The sequence below is a fragment of the Amborella trichopoda genome, chromosome 12 (assembly GCF_054954075.1).
Source record: "Amborella trichopoda isolate Santa Cruz 75 chromosome 12, AtrichopodaSantaCruz75HAP2 v2.0, whole genome shotgun sequence".
NCBI lineage: Eukaryota > Viridiplantae > Streptophyta > Magnoliopsida > Amborellales > Amborellaceae > Amborella > Amborella trichopoda.
In genome coordinates, this window is record NC_142347.1 from 45,731,296 (window position 1) to 45,749,205 (window position 17,910).

Consider the following 17,910-nt stretch of genomic DNA (forward strand, 5'->3'; position numbering starts at 1 on the left):
ATTCTAAGCACTCCGCCAGGCGCACCATAGCGGTCTGGAGATATCTTTTCTAGACAACATTGCGATCCTGAGTTATGCTTCCCGGAATTCTAGGCACTTTGGCATTCGCACCATAGCGGTCTGGAGGTTTGTTTCCTGGAAACGAACTCAGTCTGGCACAGGCACCATAGCGGTCCGGAGATGGTGATCCTGGAGTCATAGCCTGTCTGGCAAACGTAGCATGGAAATCTGACGCTTTGTTTCTTGGATTTTTAGCCACTCTGGCGATGGGAGCAAGGCAGTCAGGCGATTTGGTACCGGCATTTGCAATCACTCTGGCATGGTCAGCATATCAGTCCGATAGCTTTGTTCCTATTTTCATGTTACCCCGGCACATTCATGCGGCAGTCTGGTAATGTGATTATTGGCCACATCAGCACTACGGCAATATAACCGCGATAATCTGGCGAAGTGTTTTCTTGAGCCATTGCACTCTGGCATAGTCACACGGCAATCCGGCAAAGCGAGGGCACTCCGGCATAATTTCCAAGCGATCTGACGATTGGCTTCCTGGTTTGAAGGCACCCCGGCACATTCATGCAACAGTCCGGTGAGAATTTCCCTGGGTTCACACCACTACAGTATTTGATGGCAGCAATTTGACGTTTTGGTCGATCATTCCGCCTTTTACCATATGCGTTCTGGTGTTTTTGGTATGGTTGAAAAGAACTCCAGTGTTATAGAGTTGCGGTCCGGTGTTTAGTTAACTGGAGTAGCATGTCTAGCAATTTGTTGTCTAGTTTCGGCATGTTGTAATCTGCGGTCCGACGTTAGTTAACTGCGGTCTAGCGTATCTCACTCTAAGTATATTGTCCGGTATTTCGTTAAATCATACCGGATTATGTGGTTATTCTGGCAAATGAGTACCGTGGTCCGGCGAATGTATTTTTTCAAAGCGGTGTTCGTACGGTGAAGGTACGGATAAGGGTACTTTGGTCACAAATTTTACAACTTTTTTAGTTTTGTGGGTTTTAGTTATAAAAGTTGGTCTTGAATAAAAAGTAGTGAGAATAATACCCATAACAAATGAACTATCCAACATTTTACATATTTACAACCATTTCAACTCATGATCATATGTCTGTTTTATGGGTACTTTGAAACTAAATCAACAGATATGGTTAGAATGTTTAAAAGTTAATCTCTCATGGGTATCCAAGATAAATTTCCCATGCAATCAGAAAGGCCATCTACATTCATTCAATGGATTGGACAACACACAGAATGGAACATAAAAATGAATTCATATTGTGTTTCATGGATTCCAATCTCTGCCATCTCGCCATCCATTAATTTGATTGCCATGAACCAGTTGAGTACATATCCAAAGTGCCAAGATCAGAGTAGACAAGGCTAGTCCTATGTCCACTAGCACCTCCCCAACCACTAAATGTTAACAATTGATGGTCGAACTGTCTATCATTGAGTAGAGGAACAACACGTCTCAACCATCCATTTTTTACATATGAAAGTGGGGATGAAACCAGCAGGCTATATGAAACCCAAGTACTATCATGAAACACTTTTTGGTCAGTAATATTATATTCCAATGCTGTAGGCACTAGGTTCACCATGGAGCATACTATATCATGTCATTTTATTGGGTATCACATGGAGTACCCCACCATGCCTAGCCAAAAAAAACTAGTGGTAGCCTTACTTAGGGCAAAAATGGCCCAAACATGAATATTTCGGCAGCACCCCTAGGGCCAATTTGGATGACAATTAATTTTATCTAAAGTGTACTTATCTTATTTGAAATTGATACACTCTAGATAAAGTTATTTTGATATATCTTTGGTACGTATATGTGTTATGCAAAATATTATTTAAATATTGAATTTTCACTTCCAACTATTTTTAGCCAATAATATGTGATATTCTACAAATTACTCTTTTTTTTGGTAAGTTAGTGGGAGAGAAAGCCCCCTATCAACATTTTATTAATATTTTAAAATAAAGAAGGTTACAACTCATTTCGTTACAATCCTGGAACATAGCACCTATGACAAATCATGAAGTAAAGCAAGGGATATAAAGTCCGGAGGACAAGAATGCCAACGGTAGCTTGTAAACGAGATGTGATCCTCTTTACAAGAATATCGGCCGCCATGTTGGCCTCACAAAAAATATGAGTCATTTACCACCCATGATTGAAAGACATCTACAATTTGCTGCAACTGTATATAACTTCCAAGGAGGTCGACAACGTTCATGAATAGCACTAACGAGCAAGGCTGAATCGCTTTCAATCTGAAGAGAGAAACACTTTAACAAAAGAACGAGAGTCCAACCTTCTTCAAGAGCAAAGAATTCCTCATAATTATTAGAAGTGATTCCAAAAGGCTTTGAACAAAGTATGTAAATTACTTTGAATAAAGTAAAAACAACTTCTTACAAAGATAAACTTGTATGTAAAACTCTACCGGTAAGTTTATCTAAAAAAAGTTCAGAATGATAAATTTTAGGTGTGGTACCAATTGGCGATAAGATGCAAAATAATAGACTTAAGGTGGGCTTGCCATGTGCAGCGCAGACCCAATACAACACCTATTAGGAGCTGCAAGTTGGTTCAAGTAGAAGGCTTAAAAAATACAAGGGATAAACCCAAAAGGACATGGTTGGAAGTAGTGAAAGAAGATATGCAATCTTGTAGCCTAACTGAGGGTATGACCCTTAATAAAGCAAAATATTAGACCAATATTCACTTAGCTGGATCCAATTAGTTGAAATGAAGTTTATCTCATAAAACTAGCCAAACAACATATAATGCCTTATTCGGATTAACTTTATTGAAACAATGAATTAACAATGATGATAAATACATCGAACAAGGGTCTAATTTATGGCAAAAATTGGTCCATACATGAATGTTTGGATGCAAATGAACAAAGTAAAGCTCTGACCCTAGTATCTACAAGGTCAACCCAAGAGACATGGCCACCAACCGGTCCCGCCCTTTCGACAAGGCCAACCCAAGCTCAGCCTGACCCAAGCAAGGCCAAGCCAAGCCAAAAATAATAAAAGTAAATTATAAAAAAAAAAAAAAAAAAGGGGCTGGCTGTCCATATAGCTGACCTAGTCCAGGCCTTGCTTGGTCAGACCATGTTGCTCTCGGTCCTCAGGTTGCATTAGACCACTTTTTGTTTGAGGACCACATTTTGTAGCCTAGGCACTAGTTTTTTTTTGGGCCAAGCTAACGAGGTTGAGCACGGTGAACCAGTCCATTTCCAGCCATAGAGCAAAAGCGCCATTACGGGGAATTCTAGCAAGAAGGGCTCTAAGAGATTTTTGTTTATTAATGCTAACCTCTATAAGACCACTGTTGATAACCACAAAAGCTTTAAAGCGCAGTTCCTATTGCACATGTTATATCACATATTTAATAGAGACGCCTAGTTACATCAGGAACAGGCTTGCTCCAATTCCTGATTTGGATCGGCAAAGACTAATAAGAGGTCATTCAAACTAAACCAAAAAATTCATAACGTGAGGCATGATGCTTTCAAAATTTATAGAAATATTGTTTAAAAAACAAAAGCCTCTGTTGAGCTTTGCTTCATTGAGCGGCTTAACATAGATTCTGGAACGACGTGTTACACGATTTCAATTTTGACTTACTTGTCCTAACTCATTTAAGGAAAATTGTTTCATGCCGGTTGGACCGTACTTTTACAATATGCGATCCAAACATATAAAGCATCCATCTTAAAGATGGATGCAAATAGATGGTCCATCTAAAAACAATTAAAGCTAATGGTCCAATTATTTTCTTCATAAGATCATTATTTTTATTTTTAAAAATTTATTTATTTTTTTATATTCACGATCTCCATGTTAGGGACTACATGTCTTAAAAAAATTGGATTAAAAAATCAATCCCAAAAATAGATTTTTAAAAGTCAACTCATTTCTACATAGACTCATAGAAACTGTTTCCTTAATTGAATGCCATTGGCCGCTTTTATTTTGTTTTGAATTCTCAATTCCTCCATATTACAAATAAATCACACTAGACAGTATGATATCTTCCCATAAGACACCGAAAATATTCATTACGTCGGCCTAGTAACAAAATCATACAACAAATATCAATAATGGACGAAAACCAACATGTCATTATTAACGAGGAGTTTGCCCAGAGGTATTGGTCCAACAGTAAGACTGGAATTCAGCCAAATTTTAGGAAGCATAAAGGAAAGAAAGGATAATATGATAAACATGAATTATAGGGAAAAATATCAAGGGATAAATTATCGGGATTGTATACAATAAAACCGTTTAACCTTTGAACAAAGTGATCCCAATTATTCATAATCATCTGATGTAAAATCTAATAGCTTAGATGTGTCACAAATTTATATTTATTATATTGAACTTTGAGCTCGATCAATAGAATAAATGCAACCAACCAATTTCACATCCAATGATCAAGATTAATTGTGTCCACCTTGTACCCTCATTGTACACTTTTCCTAAATTAATCTACCGAGTTCTCAAATGTTTCAAATCATCCTAGAGCGTTACTTTTAAAGTTCCATTACATCTCTTTAAAAAAGTACTTAAAACTGAATAAATTGTCCTCATAGAGGAGCTATAAAGGCATTTCAATAATCTCCTTAAATGTCCTAAGCCGGATGACAAAAATACTACGAGTTGTTCAGGATTTGCAATATGGACCTGCTAACAAAAAAAAAACCCGAGTTCGATGTTAGCAACGCCACCGTTTCTCACTGCAAACCTTTGTCCATGCTACCCATTCTAAACAACCAGGAATACTTTAATGATTTATGGGGATTAATCAAGGAGGGTTAAATTAAAGAAAAGTCCTTGCTTGTCTAGCGTCTCAATCTTGAGGGACAAATTGATTTCTTAGTTCTTACTACCATTTTTTAAGTTGCACTTGAATGAAATGAAACTCAAAATACAACTCCTATTCAATACTAAAGATAATTCAACACCGCTATTGAATTTTTAACGTAATTTGACAACTTAATTGATATTAGCTTTAATTCCATTCATTTTCTACAATTAGGTCACCACATGAAATGTGAAATGGATCTGCTTGATATCTAACACACAGTTTGAGAACTTTTTTTTTGAACTTCAAGCAATATCACACTCTAGGTTTTACATCTAAAAGTGGGTGCAACCTCCTTTGTACACGAGTATACGGTTTCGCCATAGTACTTCAAAAATATCAATACCTAAAGACAACACAATACTTCAAGTTCAAGGTCCGAATATCAACTTGCCCAGCTGAGATTTTAACAGCGTTGAAGGGCATGAGTACAGCGGCACTATGATCTTGGGTTCAAATCCATTACATACCAACCCAAAAATAATTCATAAATTTAACTAACAACTAATACAATTCATTATTGGGAGAGGGCCAAAACGCAGCCCTTTCAGTTTCATATACAGTAAGAAAAATCTTGGTTTCCGAGGGGAAAGCATCAAACCCCTCGTATCATCAGTATCATCACTTCTTTTTTTGTACATTAAGAGAAAACCTAGTCGTCCAGGGTAATGCTTCACAGCTTTTTGAAAAATAATGATGGTGATCGACGCTTTAAAAATTGGACCGGTTGGTTGCAATTGTCACCATCCGGTTACGAGTCGAACCGGCCAACTCAGCAACCTGGCTAGACTTACCAGGCTAAGTTAAAACAAGAAGCAAAAAAAAATGCAAACAAGATTTTGAAAAGTTTCAAAATGTTTGAACAACATTTAGGAACTTGTATTCACTCCAAAACACTGGTTTGTACTAAAAAGAATTCATATGATTTTTAGGTGTATTAGGTCAAGTCCCAACTTGGGGAGAAAATCAGACTGGCTACTTGCCAATTCCGATTCCGGTTTGACTCAGGCGGTTCCAAGTCAAACCACCAAATTTTTAAACACTAGTGGTGATATAGAAAATTCATACATGAGGCACAAAAGACCTTCATATATTCCCAAGAAGTTATATTTTGGTATTCCATGGAGAACATCAATAAAATTCAAGAGAAGACCATATGAGAAATCGATTAAAGAGATTATGTTTGAAGAGTTTCAAAGATATCAGTTTGGATATTCTCGACAAGATATATTTTAATGTCCCATGGAAAACGTCAATACAATTTCATTTCAATAAAAGACCATATGAGAAATCCATGAAATAAATTCCAACCCACTGATTCGTCATTTGGTGGAAACCAGCCAACTGGATAACTCTAACACAGCTTGAACTGAGCCCTAACTAGTTCCCAAAATAAGTTTGTATAAATTACACAAATTTATCAACTATTAGTGAGATGCTAGGAAAATGTACAAAAAATCACCGGAGGAAAAACTTGGAAGGGAAAAGAAACCAATGGCACAGGCGAACACGCGGGAAAGGGAGAAATCTACATTTTTCGATTGTTTATAAAAGAGGATATACTACTTCATGTGAAGAGAATGCACTCCCGAATCATCTTGGGGTTATATACCTACCTGATCGAAGTTTACCTTGAAGTGGGCACGAAGCAGAAAACTAAGCTCTGGATTCTCTTAGAGGGTGCTCCAGTCGCTGCCCAGGGCTTCATCTGAGAAAACAGTCTGTTTCACAAAGCCCGCAAGTTTCAAGTGTTCGGCTCAATCGCTGGTTGAATTAGCAGGTCACAAGCAATCAGTGGAAGCATCATATTCTATAGTGCAAAATCACATGAATGCTTTTCTGGGGTTTTTCTCGGTTAGGTGCAAGATTTTATCCAGTTTAACATCTAGGGATTCAGGCTTGATATGAGATGAAAACCAAAACTTTCCACAAAAACTATATCGTAGAAAAGAAACATGTCAATGCACCACAGAAACACACCAACTTTGATGTATCAGCATGAATTGGAAGATGCTCGTGCACCTTTCTATCTCAAACTCCCTAACATAAAACAAAAGTGAAACATAAAAACAGCTCCCTATGATCCATGTTGCCTACATATGCCAGATGCTTCTTTCCCTGAATTAATAGACAAGTGGCCAACCCTATTTTCCATGTCTCTCTACATATGCCGATGCCGATGCATGTGCCGAAATGGAAGTGCCGTAGATGATTTTCTCAGTCTAGAAATATGCCAATGGCACTCATGATCACCATGCACATCAGACAACATACATGCTAATGATGGGGGTGATGCAACAGCATGATGTCCATTCATTCCTACTCTTGGTTCTTCATGAAGGTATAAAGAGCAAAATACATCCCTTTGGGCTTTCTCATTGCGCACTCACTATTGATAAGCAGGAGTTCCATTTGCATCTGGGGTGCCGTTTGCTCCATCTTTCCTCTTCCCAAATGGATTCTTTGAAAATGTTCAAGAGGTCAAGAAATAACAAGTCTCCTTTAACTGTCATTAGATGAAAGATGCCCTTGTATAACAAGAAAACTATGTAATATTGAAAGGAACAATGAAGAACCATATTCCATTGGAGTTGTCATCATCCAATGAAATGGACAGTGATGGAACGTGGGAACCACTACCTGGTTCACATCTCATCCTGGTGGCTCCCCCACTCTCCACCATCTATTTTCAATGGAAAAGATGATCACATGGACTATGGTTTACCTTAATCCATCAGATTAAAGCATACTCTCCCCTAGACATTTTTGATAGACATTTTTGATACACTCAGATGGCCTAATCATGCGAACACAAATTGATAAAACAAATAAGAGGATATTGTATGCGCATGCCTCCACGTCCAGAGCTGGGAAGAACAGCGCCTTGCAAAGAGCGGTGCACAGCCATGGCACTGTTCACATCCTGCATGTGTGAGTGCATTGTTGTCAGTTGTCAAAGACAACATTTGAGACCATAGCAGATGGAGAAAGATCAAAACTGAGGACCATGAACACATCTACTCCAAATCTCCAATGGGAAAAAGAGTTTCATAAAGATTACATGTCAATTTCATCAAAATAATGAGATAATAAAAATATATAAGATACTGACACCAGATTCAGTAGAAACATTGAGCTCATAAGAAATCAGTAATGTAAACTTACATAGAATTCAATAAAACAAACGGTATTCCTTTCCTGCCGCAAGACCTTCATTTGCTTATATCCAGGTTGTCTGCATAATCAATGACACAAGTGCCCAAGAAAAGATCTAAGAAAATGCACTAAAAAACGGAGATAAATTTAGCACCAATGGCTTGACACGGATAACAGACTAAGTTACCCAGCAAAGAGTCCCCTCAGTTCTTCCTCAACAATGTTTTCACCGAGATTACCAATGAAAAGAGTATTGCAAGGAGGATTATCTTTCATGTTCTGCAATGTTAAAAGAAATAATACTTTTCATTTAGTCACCTTATTGATGTGTATCAACTACAGAGCATAAGCCTTCAATGTTCATGTATGCATACATAACTTTCGTATATAAAAAAAGCTTAAATCCAAATATCTATGAAGCCACCAGCATGATCAACCAACAAATATAGAAAGACGGTAAACATAGTTCTGTAAACAATAAAACATGCAGACTCCATCTACAGCGGAATAATCCAATACAGCAGACCAAGAGCAAGCATCAAAATTGAACTGAAACCCAGAAATGAGAATGGATGACATGACACAAAACATTTGTTACTGCAGCACAGCTCATACTGACCCTTATGCCTAATATCCTACAAGCCATCTCAACCCTCGTAACAGAAGTGTAAGACCTAAAACTTGATCAGAGGCCACTCTGGGGTACAGAACAGGAAACCACTGGAAATATAGACTGAGACACCTAACAAAAAAAAAATCTCTTTCCCACCCAAATAAAAATTTATATATCTGAACAACTCTCAACAAAAGCATAGCCATGAAATAACAGTAGATAAGATCTGGAAAAGTGACATCCATGAATCAGTTCACCTCCATGAAGAGCTTGGTAGTTCCAAGCACTTTGGGGTCCACAGTTTTGGAATTGTCACGACACCTAAGATTACAAGTGGGATACACAATGTCAACAGCAGCATCAGCCCTTTAGCAAGGGATAAACAGTGTTCAAGGACTCGGCTAAGTTAACTCAAACAAACCGAGTACTTGGATAAAACTCGGGGTGAAACAATTTTTTCTAAATCCAAGTTTTATATCATTTTTCCAGCTTATCTGGACTGTTTATGTTGTTGTAGGTTCAGTTTGATTTTACAACTTTTATTTTATTTTTAACACTTTTTCATTTTCTTAACTTTGGGGCTGTTTTGGCCCCATACACTACTCTGGACTCGCCTGAGTCCCAAGCTTGAGCTGAGTTTCTAAGTCTTGGCGTGAACTGCATGCTGCCGTTAATCCATTGGAAAATTGTTATTAAACTGTAAAAAAAAGTTAAATAGTATATAGATAAATAGAGAAAAACTGGACAATCTAAATAAGAATGTAAGTTTATTTCAAGGTGATCCATATGTTTTGTCCAAGATTAGATGTTTCTGCTAGTTGAACATTTGCCATGAGCAATGATATCCCACTCTAGGGATGGCTTTGGAACACTTAGAAACTCGGGGAAGTTTTCTAGGGAGACTTGACATGATGTCCACCACTCCACCCGATTACCAGAACACTATTTGGTTAATGTATTCAATCCATGCAGTATATATTGTAGAATATAAGCTCTTACGAAAAAGAATGAATGCCTATCACATCAACTAAAAGAAATCCATGCCAAAAATTTATGGTATAAAATAACATAAGATCCGTAAATCTTTTCCAACACCCACCAAATCAAATCTTGAAGTACTCTATCACAAGCTTTCTCTAGATCAATAAAAACTATATGCAGGCCTTTTCCCTTCATCCTAAACTCACAATCAGTTGCCTAAGTAGGAAAATAACCTCGGTTATTGACCTCCCTGGCATAAAATCGAATTGGTTTTCTAATACACTCATTTTATGCCTTACTCATTGTTCAATCACTCTCTCCTAGAGCTTCATAATATAGCTCATAAGTTAGATCCCTCGATAGTTCACACAATTCTGTATGTCTCCTTTGTTCTTGTAAACGGGTACCACAATACTTTTCCTCTATTCGTCTGGCAATTTCTTTGTTCTCAACAACTTGTTCAACAACTTAGTCAAGTAATCAATGCCAATCTCCCCTATGTACTTCCACCTCTATTGGGATACAATCTAGTCCTAAAGCCCTTCCTACCTTCATCCTTTTCAAAACTTCTTTCACTTCTGATATCCTAATCCTATGAATGTCTCTATGACCCTGCCGGTATTTATATACCAATGGTTCCTTGCATCGCTATGTTCCCATTGTATTTGTCATTTCATAATTTTTGAAAATAAACTATCTACCTTCTGTTGACCTCTTCATCCTTTACCAAGATTCCTTGATCCTCACTCCTAATGCACGTAATATGGTCCTACATCCCTACACTTTTTCTCTCATTTTTGCTAATTTGAAGACATCTTTTTCACCTTGTCTTGTTCCCAGTTTACTATATAGATTATCATATGCCTTAAGTTTAGCCTTACTATTTGTTTAGCATTTTTCTTAGCATTTTTTATATTTTCTAAGTTTTGATCATTTCTATTACTCCATTGAAGAAATGCCCCTAAAAGAAAATGCTAAGTTTAGTTTACGAAGATATGCATAAGTTCTTGGAGGATGCTCCCTAGTGAGAATGGACATGATATCCACCCCATTACTAGAACAATTTATGCAGAGTTTTAAAAAACAGATTGGTGACCTAGATCGTCCATCCAAAAAATCGGGTCGGATCGGAAGACCTATGGTTTAGAAGAGATAATCGGCTAGATCTAGCACTTTTTTAGGTTTCAAAAAAAAAAGAAAAAAGTTGTATTGCGCGCTATAGCTTTCATTATTTCATTGAAAATACACAAATACTAAGAACCTCTCTCATGTCTGAGCGTTTGTTATTTATACTCAAATTAAAAATTAAAAATACTACTTAAAGTAAAATGGATCGCTCTAACTCAAATTTTTATAGTGAAAAAAAAAAGAAGCATACAATAGTCTTGGACCTTTTGATTTAATTGAGAGAAAAAAGTTATGGCAAAAGTATTTGCCAAAAAATTGATTTAATGTGTAATAACTTAAGCATGAGCATTTATTTATCACTTTAGCTTGAACTGCATGAACTAGTGTTCGAGATTGACCTTACTAATGAAATATCTGGTAATATTAGGCTAGCTTATATGGTCATGAAATAACTTGCATAGTGACCTAACAACAAAGTCCCGCATCACGGAAACCGAGAGAGACTATGAGAGGAAGCACCTATAAAAAAGCCACAAGGAGGATACATTGGCCACCCGTTTTTTTATTTTTTTTGATGTTAGGAACACATGTGGCTTTTGAAAGATGGGTGAGTTCCCATCCTAAGGTAGGAACACGGGTTCCTACTTGGAGAGGCCACCCCTCTACAATAAGGGAAAAAAAATTGAGTACAAAGCTCAAGAAGCTCGATAGGGTGGACCCCACTTTCACCTATCTCTTCAATGACAATTTCAATTTTTTTTAAACAAGGCCGCCACTTCATTCCGATCCACTTGAGGGAATTGCCGATTCTACTGTAACAAATCGACAATTATCTATAGGGAATCAACGATTCCCCAATGGAAACTGCCAATTCCCAATATACTGTAGTAACCAATTCACTCCCAATGATTCCCAATCCATCGGCCGATTCCGATCCGGAACAACGATTTTGCAAACATTGGATTTATGTATTTATTCACGCAGAATCCAAAATACAGTACCAACTTGAAAAGATAACACACATATCCATCTACCAGCTCTCTCTCCAGAAAAAAAAAAAAATGTATGCAAAAGGTTTTATTGGTAGAAACACATAAAATCCAAAGTAGAAATTTAAACCATCATATGAATCAATCATCCACAAATATGGAAGCGAGAAAATGATGCAATTTTGCTGAACTCTTACCAACAGAAATTAAGAAAAGCTCCGCTGAAGTTTCTGGCAAACATGTGTAGTGACAAAGATTCGCAAATAAAAATAATATGCTTCGAGACAAAATATGCACTAAAAAAGGCATGTTACTTTCAAAAAAGAAAAATTGTTTGTTGCGATAATATTTCTTATTGTATGTGGCTGTCATTATTATGGAATCAAGACAATTACTGACTTTAAAGAAGTTTAGAAAGGTAACAATCACATTTCGGCATGGAATAAAACAACTACTCACCTGAACTGGAGCATAAGCAGCCGGTGTGGGTGTAGGTGCAGGAGCAGAAGATGCAGAGACATAAGGAGGAACATAAGGATCATATGGAGCAGATGGAGGCATATAGCTGAAAAAAGAGAGCATATAAAAAAATTTACCAAGAGAAAATTAAGACATTTTTCTTCATGCACAAAACATAAGCCATATTTTGTGACTAAAAAAGTGTCAGTTAATACAAGATCATAATTTTAGTTACATTATCATAGGGTTCAAAATAATCAACGTAATGAACGCTCACCCCTGGGGTCCCCAGGCAGGGGGAGTAGCAGGGGGGTAAGAGGGAGGATGTGGATAAGCTGCAGGATTATAATCTCCACCAGTCCTCATGCGCTTGCTTTGATCAAAAGAATTGGAATCACCAACAACACCTACACATTAAAGAAAAGTTAGAAAGATCCACCTAAACCTCTTGGTCAAATCACAGAGAAGCAGTGACCTTGGGAAGACAGACAACCTAAATTGCACAACAAGATTATAAAAGGGAAGTGATTCATTACCTATCAATTCAATACGAATTAATGACGGGTAATACACATATTGGAAGCCATACAGGATGAAATGCAAGTACAAGAAAATCCAATGCAACATCAGCTTTGGAATCGGGAACCTCTAGAAACACACAACTATGAACATAGAAACTTCCAAATCTCAAAGTATACGTTATGGTTACGGATAAGTCATTCTAAGCACCAAATGCTGCACGATAAAAATAATATTAGAAGATTAAGCAATTCCATGTAGTGTCAGGCCATCATCTCATGCACCAAAGAATACTTCCTTGATATGTCATTTTTCCAATAATTTAAGAAACAAACTAAGGGTCAGGCAGAATGATGGATCATTCCAGGATAGTAATTTTCCAAAATGGGATTACATATATTGCCATCTCGCTACAATAGCAAATTTCTCAAAAGAAAATCAATCGGAGTTTGTTAATTTCCGTCATTAAAAAATCATTGTTTTTGAGAAAGTTAACCTGTCATTAAAAAAATCATTAGGAGTTCAGAGTTCAAGAAACATCTTACGCTTAGATACGCAAGCTCAGTTGGTAAATAAGTTACAAGATAATGCTATCTTTATCTCCATCATGGTAATCCTTTAAAAGGAAAAATAATTCATGCAGTGAAAGCCAAATTTAGATGTCAAAGAGTACACCAGTTCGCAAGAAACAAACCTAGCTAGCCCTGTACATGAAAAGGATTATCTCCAATTGAGGAAAAGATAGTAATACTGCATAGAAAGGGTATTACATTGCTCTAAAGAAAATTTGGTGCAACTTTCGAAGGAAAGAGAAATTCAACGCAAACAATGTAAGATGCTCTATGCCAGAGTATCAAGAAATAATTAAATGGACATAAACCTTTTTTGAATTGTGATAATGTTTTTGTCAAATTCTTCCAAAATAGTATTATTTCTTTTTTTAAAAGGGGAAATGATTAGGTAGGATGTATGATTACGTTACTAACATAGGGAGACAACCCCTACCCATTGAATCCTTTGCCTAAATTCTTTCCCTCCACATCTCAAATTTGGATGGTACCAATGAGTATGATGAGGCATCAAATTATCAAATAATCAAACTCGCACACCAGTACAGTGAATAAAATGAAGTGTGGGGGTATTTTTGGCACTAACCACAGGTTCATGAATTGATCACATGTAATATCCACAAATTTCTCCTGGATCTACCAAGAAGGCAGCTACTCATAGGGCACAAACTAAAGTAATACAATCATTTTGGTTCAGGACACTCATGGAATCACTAGTCAGAGAGAATTAAGGTATGGCAGTAGCAAGGATGCCTTCCATGAAGTTCCACAAGGATCGGATAAGAGGGCATGTATGATAAATTGGAAGTGTTTTCCCTTTTATTCAACTTCGTACATCACATAGTTAGCATCTCAACACTGAAGCCACACATTTATCAAGCAAAACGCACCCCATGATAGTGACGCCAATTACCAGTGGAAATGCGGAGAAAGTAGGCTTTTTGCACCAATTTAACCCAGTCAATGTGTAGAACAGCCATCACCATTCCCCCACTTATTTTGGGATAATCGAAATATCCTAACTAGCTCGTACATAGTAGTATAAATCATGTTTTACCAAACTTGCAGTGGTCATTTGAAGGGACCTACAAGCTGAGGTACCATGGTGTATGTTGTTCGCAGAAGACATAATTTTGATTGATGAGACTCGAAATGGTGTCAACATAAAGTAAGAACTTTGAAAAGATTCTCTAGAATCCAAAGGTTCTAAAATTAGTCAGACTAAGACAGAATATATGGAGTGCAAGTCTAGTAATAATAGGAGTAGAGACGACGAAGTAATCAAGATTGACAGCCGGGAAGTACAAAAATAACCGCACTTTCGATATCTTGGGTCGATAATCCAAGAAAATGGAGAGATTGAGGAAGATGTCATACACAGAATTAGAGTTGGGTAGGCAAAGTGGAGATGTGCAATTGGAATTTTATGCGATCGTTGCATACCAATGAAGCTAAAGGGCAAGTTCTATAAGACAACGGTGAGTCCAGCTTTGCTCTATGGGGCAGAATGTTGGGCGAAAAAAAAACAATACACCCATAGAATGAGTGTAGTGGAGATGAAGATGTTGAGATGGATGAGTGGTAAGACAAGAAGGGATAGAATTCGAAATGAATCTATTCGAGAGAATTTAAGCATGGCACCAATAGGCAACAAAATGAAAGAGAGTAGACTTAGGTGGGATGGCCATGTGTGGCGCTGACCAATTACAGCACTTGTTAGGATGTGCGAATTAGTTCAAGTGGAAGGACTAAAAAGGGCAACAGATAAGCCCAAAAGGATGTAGTTGAAAGTAGTCCAAAAAGATATGGGAACTTATGACCTCACTAAGGGACTTTAATAGAGCAGAATGGAGAACCAGGATTCATGTAGCCAATCCCATTTAATTGGAAAAAAGCTAAAATGATGATGATGAAATCCTTCTCCCCCTTGGTGAACATTCTATCACAGGTGTCCATGTTGGACACAAAGGCACACATGCTCGTCTTTGGAACATAGCATACAACTATGCCATTGCCTTTCACCACATTCATGGAGCCACTTCTAACATGCATAGAACATACCTCAATCAAACCTCGGAAGAAATTACAATGACACTAACAGGCTCACATCCTCAACCCATACAAGCAATCAGCCACCTTCACACTTAACACGTTCTGAGTTTTATCATCAAGAAAGGACCCTCACACATCCAGAGAAAGCACCCCCTCCTTGATTTAGTATTGAAATGCACCCTCATTTCATTGAAAAAAGTCCAAAAATCTAGTTGACCTCAAACACAATGTTCTTATAAGGAAGCATTTCAAGATTGAAACAAGAATGGCTATACCCTTCACATTCTAGTTCGGATCGACGGTGTTCGGAAAGCCAAAGAGCTAATCTAAAAAATTGAGGAAAACTCCTAGGCTTAAGGTAACACCCATCTCTCATAAAATTATTGAATATTTATTCAGACGAAGTAAAGATAATCCTGAAAATTGCTATGCATAATTATCAGCATGGCAAGATTGTAGCAAAACATTCCTAGATAATTACCGAAAATGATGATATATACTATCTGGACAATGGAAACTTGAACTCCAATCTCTAACCCCAATATTCAAAAACGGCAATGCCTACGATAACCAAAAACCAAGACACAATAGCCATAATACAAGATGCTGCACAGAAAATGGGAAAGAAAAAAGGGACAATGGAAGCTTGAACTCCAATCTCTAACCCCAATATTCAAAAACAGCAATGCCTACCATAACCATAAACCAAGACACAATAGCCATAATACAAGATGCTGCACAGAAAATGGGAAAGAAAAATGGAGAAAATAAACTGACCTCTTTTGATAAACAAGTTTTTCTTTGCCATTTCAGTTCTTAGCACAGACTTTGCCTCAGCATCAAAAACCAGTTCCTAAATTAACAGGAACAAATGCTAGCATGATGGGAAACTCCGATATAATATTGGTCATAATAAAAAGGAAAAACACAAGTTATGAAATCCAATTTCAGTGAAAATATAAGGACAGAGATACCAACTTCTTTCCGCATGGACTAACCTGAAGAGCATCTCTGGCAGCCATTGCCATTGGGGCAGTAGAGAATAAGACAAACCCCATGGGTTGTTCTCCTTTGTAATTAACTTGTGAGGCCTCATAACCAGGCAACCACCTACACAAATTCTGGAGCTCCCTCTCCTTTACATCATCGGGAAGGCCAGAGATGAAGATTGTTCTGACCTAATAATCAGTAGTAAAAGCATATCGCCATAAAATTAGGCTAAAAGGTCATTTATACTAATTACAAATGACAATGCTCACACCCAAAAGCACTGCTATAAAATTAGGGCAAACATTTGTTTCCAAGTTACCACAGTAGAAATAGTGCGACTGCAAACATCCACTGAGAGAATGAACTTCAACAAAACCTCAACCGCATAAACAATTTCTAATAAAGCTACATCAGCATTTGATTGGTGAAGCCTTTTATACTGATAATTAAGAAATTATAAGATACCTTAAATCTACATACCAGAACTAAGATATATATAGTTGTAATGATTACTAACGGTCCAGGAACATTTCAGGAAAAATTAGGGCAAACATCCATTTCCAAGTTGCTCCAATTGATATCAATAGAATCCTAATGAATTTCAGCTGCAGAAACAGTATATAATGAACTTACAGAAACATAACATTGGGGAAACTATCACACAACAAGAGTCTCGACACCAGAGTTACGGCTAATACTCATATTTAATGATAAATGGAGAAAATGCACAGTTCCGGAAACACTTCATATGAAATTAGAGAAGACATTCATTTTCAAGTTGATCCAGTACAAATAACACAAATATTCATTCTCAGTAAAATCCGATGGAATTAGAAACAATAAGTCGAAACCCTTCGTAATGAAACTACAGCAAGCATTGAACCCCTGAACTAGTTTCTCAAGGAATTGTGGCAATTATGGGAACCTAAAATGTTGGAACTAGGGAAAAAAATCAAGGCAAGTAAAAAATCAAAGAGATTACCTCATCTTGGGTGTTAACACTCATGTGATGAGCTTCTGGTGCCATAACAGGAGCAGGAGATGGCGTCCAAGGCTGATGGTAAGGGTGCATACCAGCGCCCGCCATGGCAGAAAACAAAACCTAACCCTAATTTCTTTCGAGCAGCAAGGCCGCGTCTTCTCTCCCACACCGGAGCACGATTTGTTTTCGTGCCCGCGCTTGTGACGAAACGTGAAATGCCAGCCCTTGGTCATTATTTATATTCCACAAAAGTCCATAGTGATTAGTGAAAAGAATTGCATACGAATAATATTTGTGGCCCTTTCCCATTTTAACGTTTAGAGTTTAGACCTTCCCCGTAAATTTGTAATATACATATTCTTAAATTGGGCACGTATAGTCTCTTTAGAGTTTAGACCCAAAAAAATTCTAAATTAAAATTTGATACTAGAGATTAGTTTTTAAACCCACAAATTAATCATTTCATGGGACAAGGAGAATGTCTATGCCAGATTTTGGGTCACGAGAACCTAAAATCAGAGTGGGTAGGTGCTCTTTTTATTCGGAGAGATTTTGTTTCATCGCAAATTTGG

The 17,910-nt window shown here is 37.3% G+C and overlaps 1 protein-coding gene across 6 annotated transcripts; it reads right to left on the bottom strand.

The window, feature by feature from the left end:
• Positions 1 to 1,932: 1,932 nt before the first annotated feature.
• Positions 1,933 to 17,543, bottom strand: LOC18435457 (RNA-binding (RRM/RBD/RNP motifs) family protein). Of its 6 annotated transcripts, none has more exons than XR_016046354.1 (11): positions 17,339 to 17,543; positions 16,365 to 16,544; positions 16,144 to 16,219; positions 12,504 to 12,633; positions 12,227 to 12,332; positions 8,244 to 8,335; positions 8,066 to 8,135; positions 7,739 to 7,823; positions 7,291 to 7,369; positions 6,532 to 6,664; positions 1,933 to 2,292 (listed from the first exon to the last, which is right to left on the bottom strand). XR_016046354.1 is itself a non-coding variant. In XM_088854351.1 (10 exons), coding segments are annotated over exons 1-10 (924 nt in total). In that variant the 5' UTR covers positions 17,444 to 17,543; the 3' UTR covers positions 5,393 to 6,620. The 6 variants fall into 6 exon arrangements, 2 of the variants coding, with proteins under 2 accessions (XP_088710477.1, XP_088710476.1); XR_016046355.1 differs by lacking the exon at positions 1,933 to 2,292 and adding an exon at positions 4,392 to 4,719; XR_016046353.1 differs by lacking the exon at positions 1,933 to 2,292 and adding an exon at positions 5,123 to 5,246.
• Positions 17,544 to 17,910: the final 367 nt, after the last annotated feature.

Coding starts and splice junctions, on each gene's coding strand:
- LOC18435457 (XM_088854350.1), bottom strand. CDS start 17,443: ATGGCGGGCGCTGGTATGCACCCTTACCATCAGCCTTGGACGCCATCT. Junction 16,545..17,338: donor GTGTTAACACCCAAGATGAG/GTAATCTCTTTG, acceptor ACTGATTATTAG/GTCAGAACAATCTTCATCTC. Junction 12,333..12,503: donor CCTGCCTGGGGACCCCAGGG/GTGAGCGTTCAT, acceptor CTCTTTTTTCAG/CTATATGCCTCCATCTGCTC.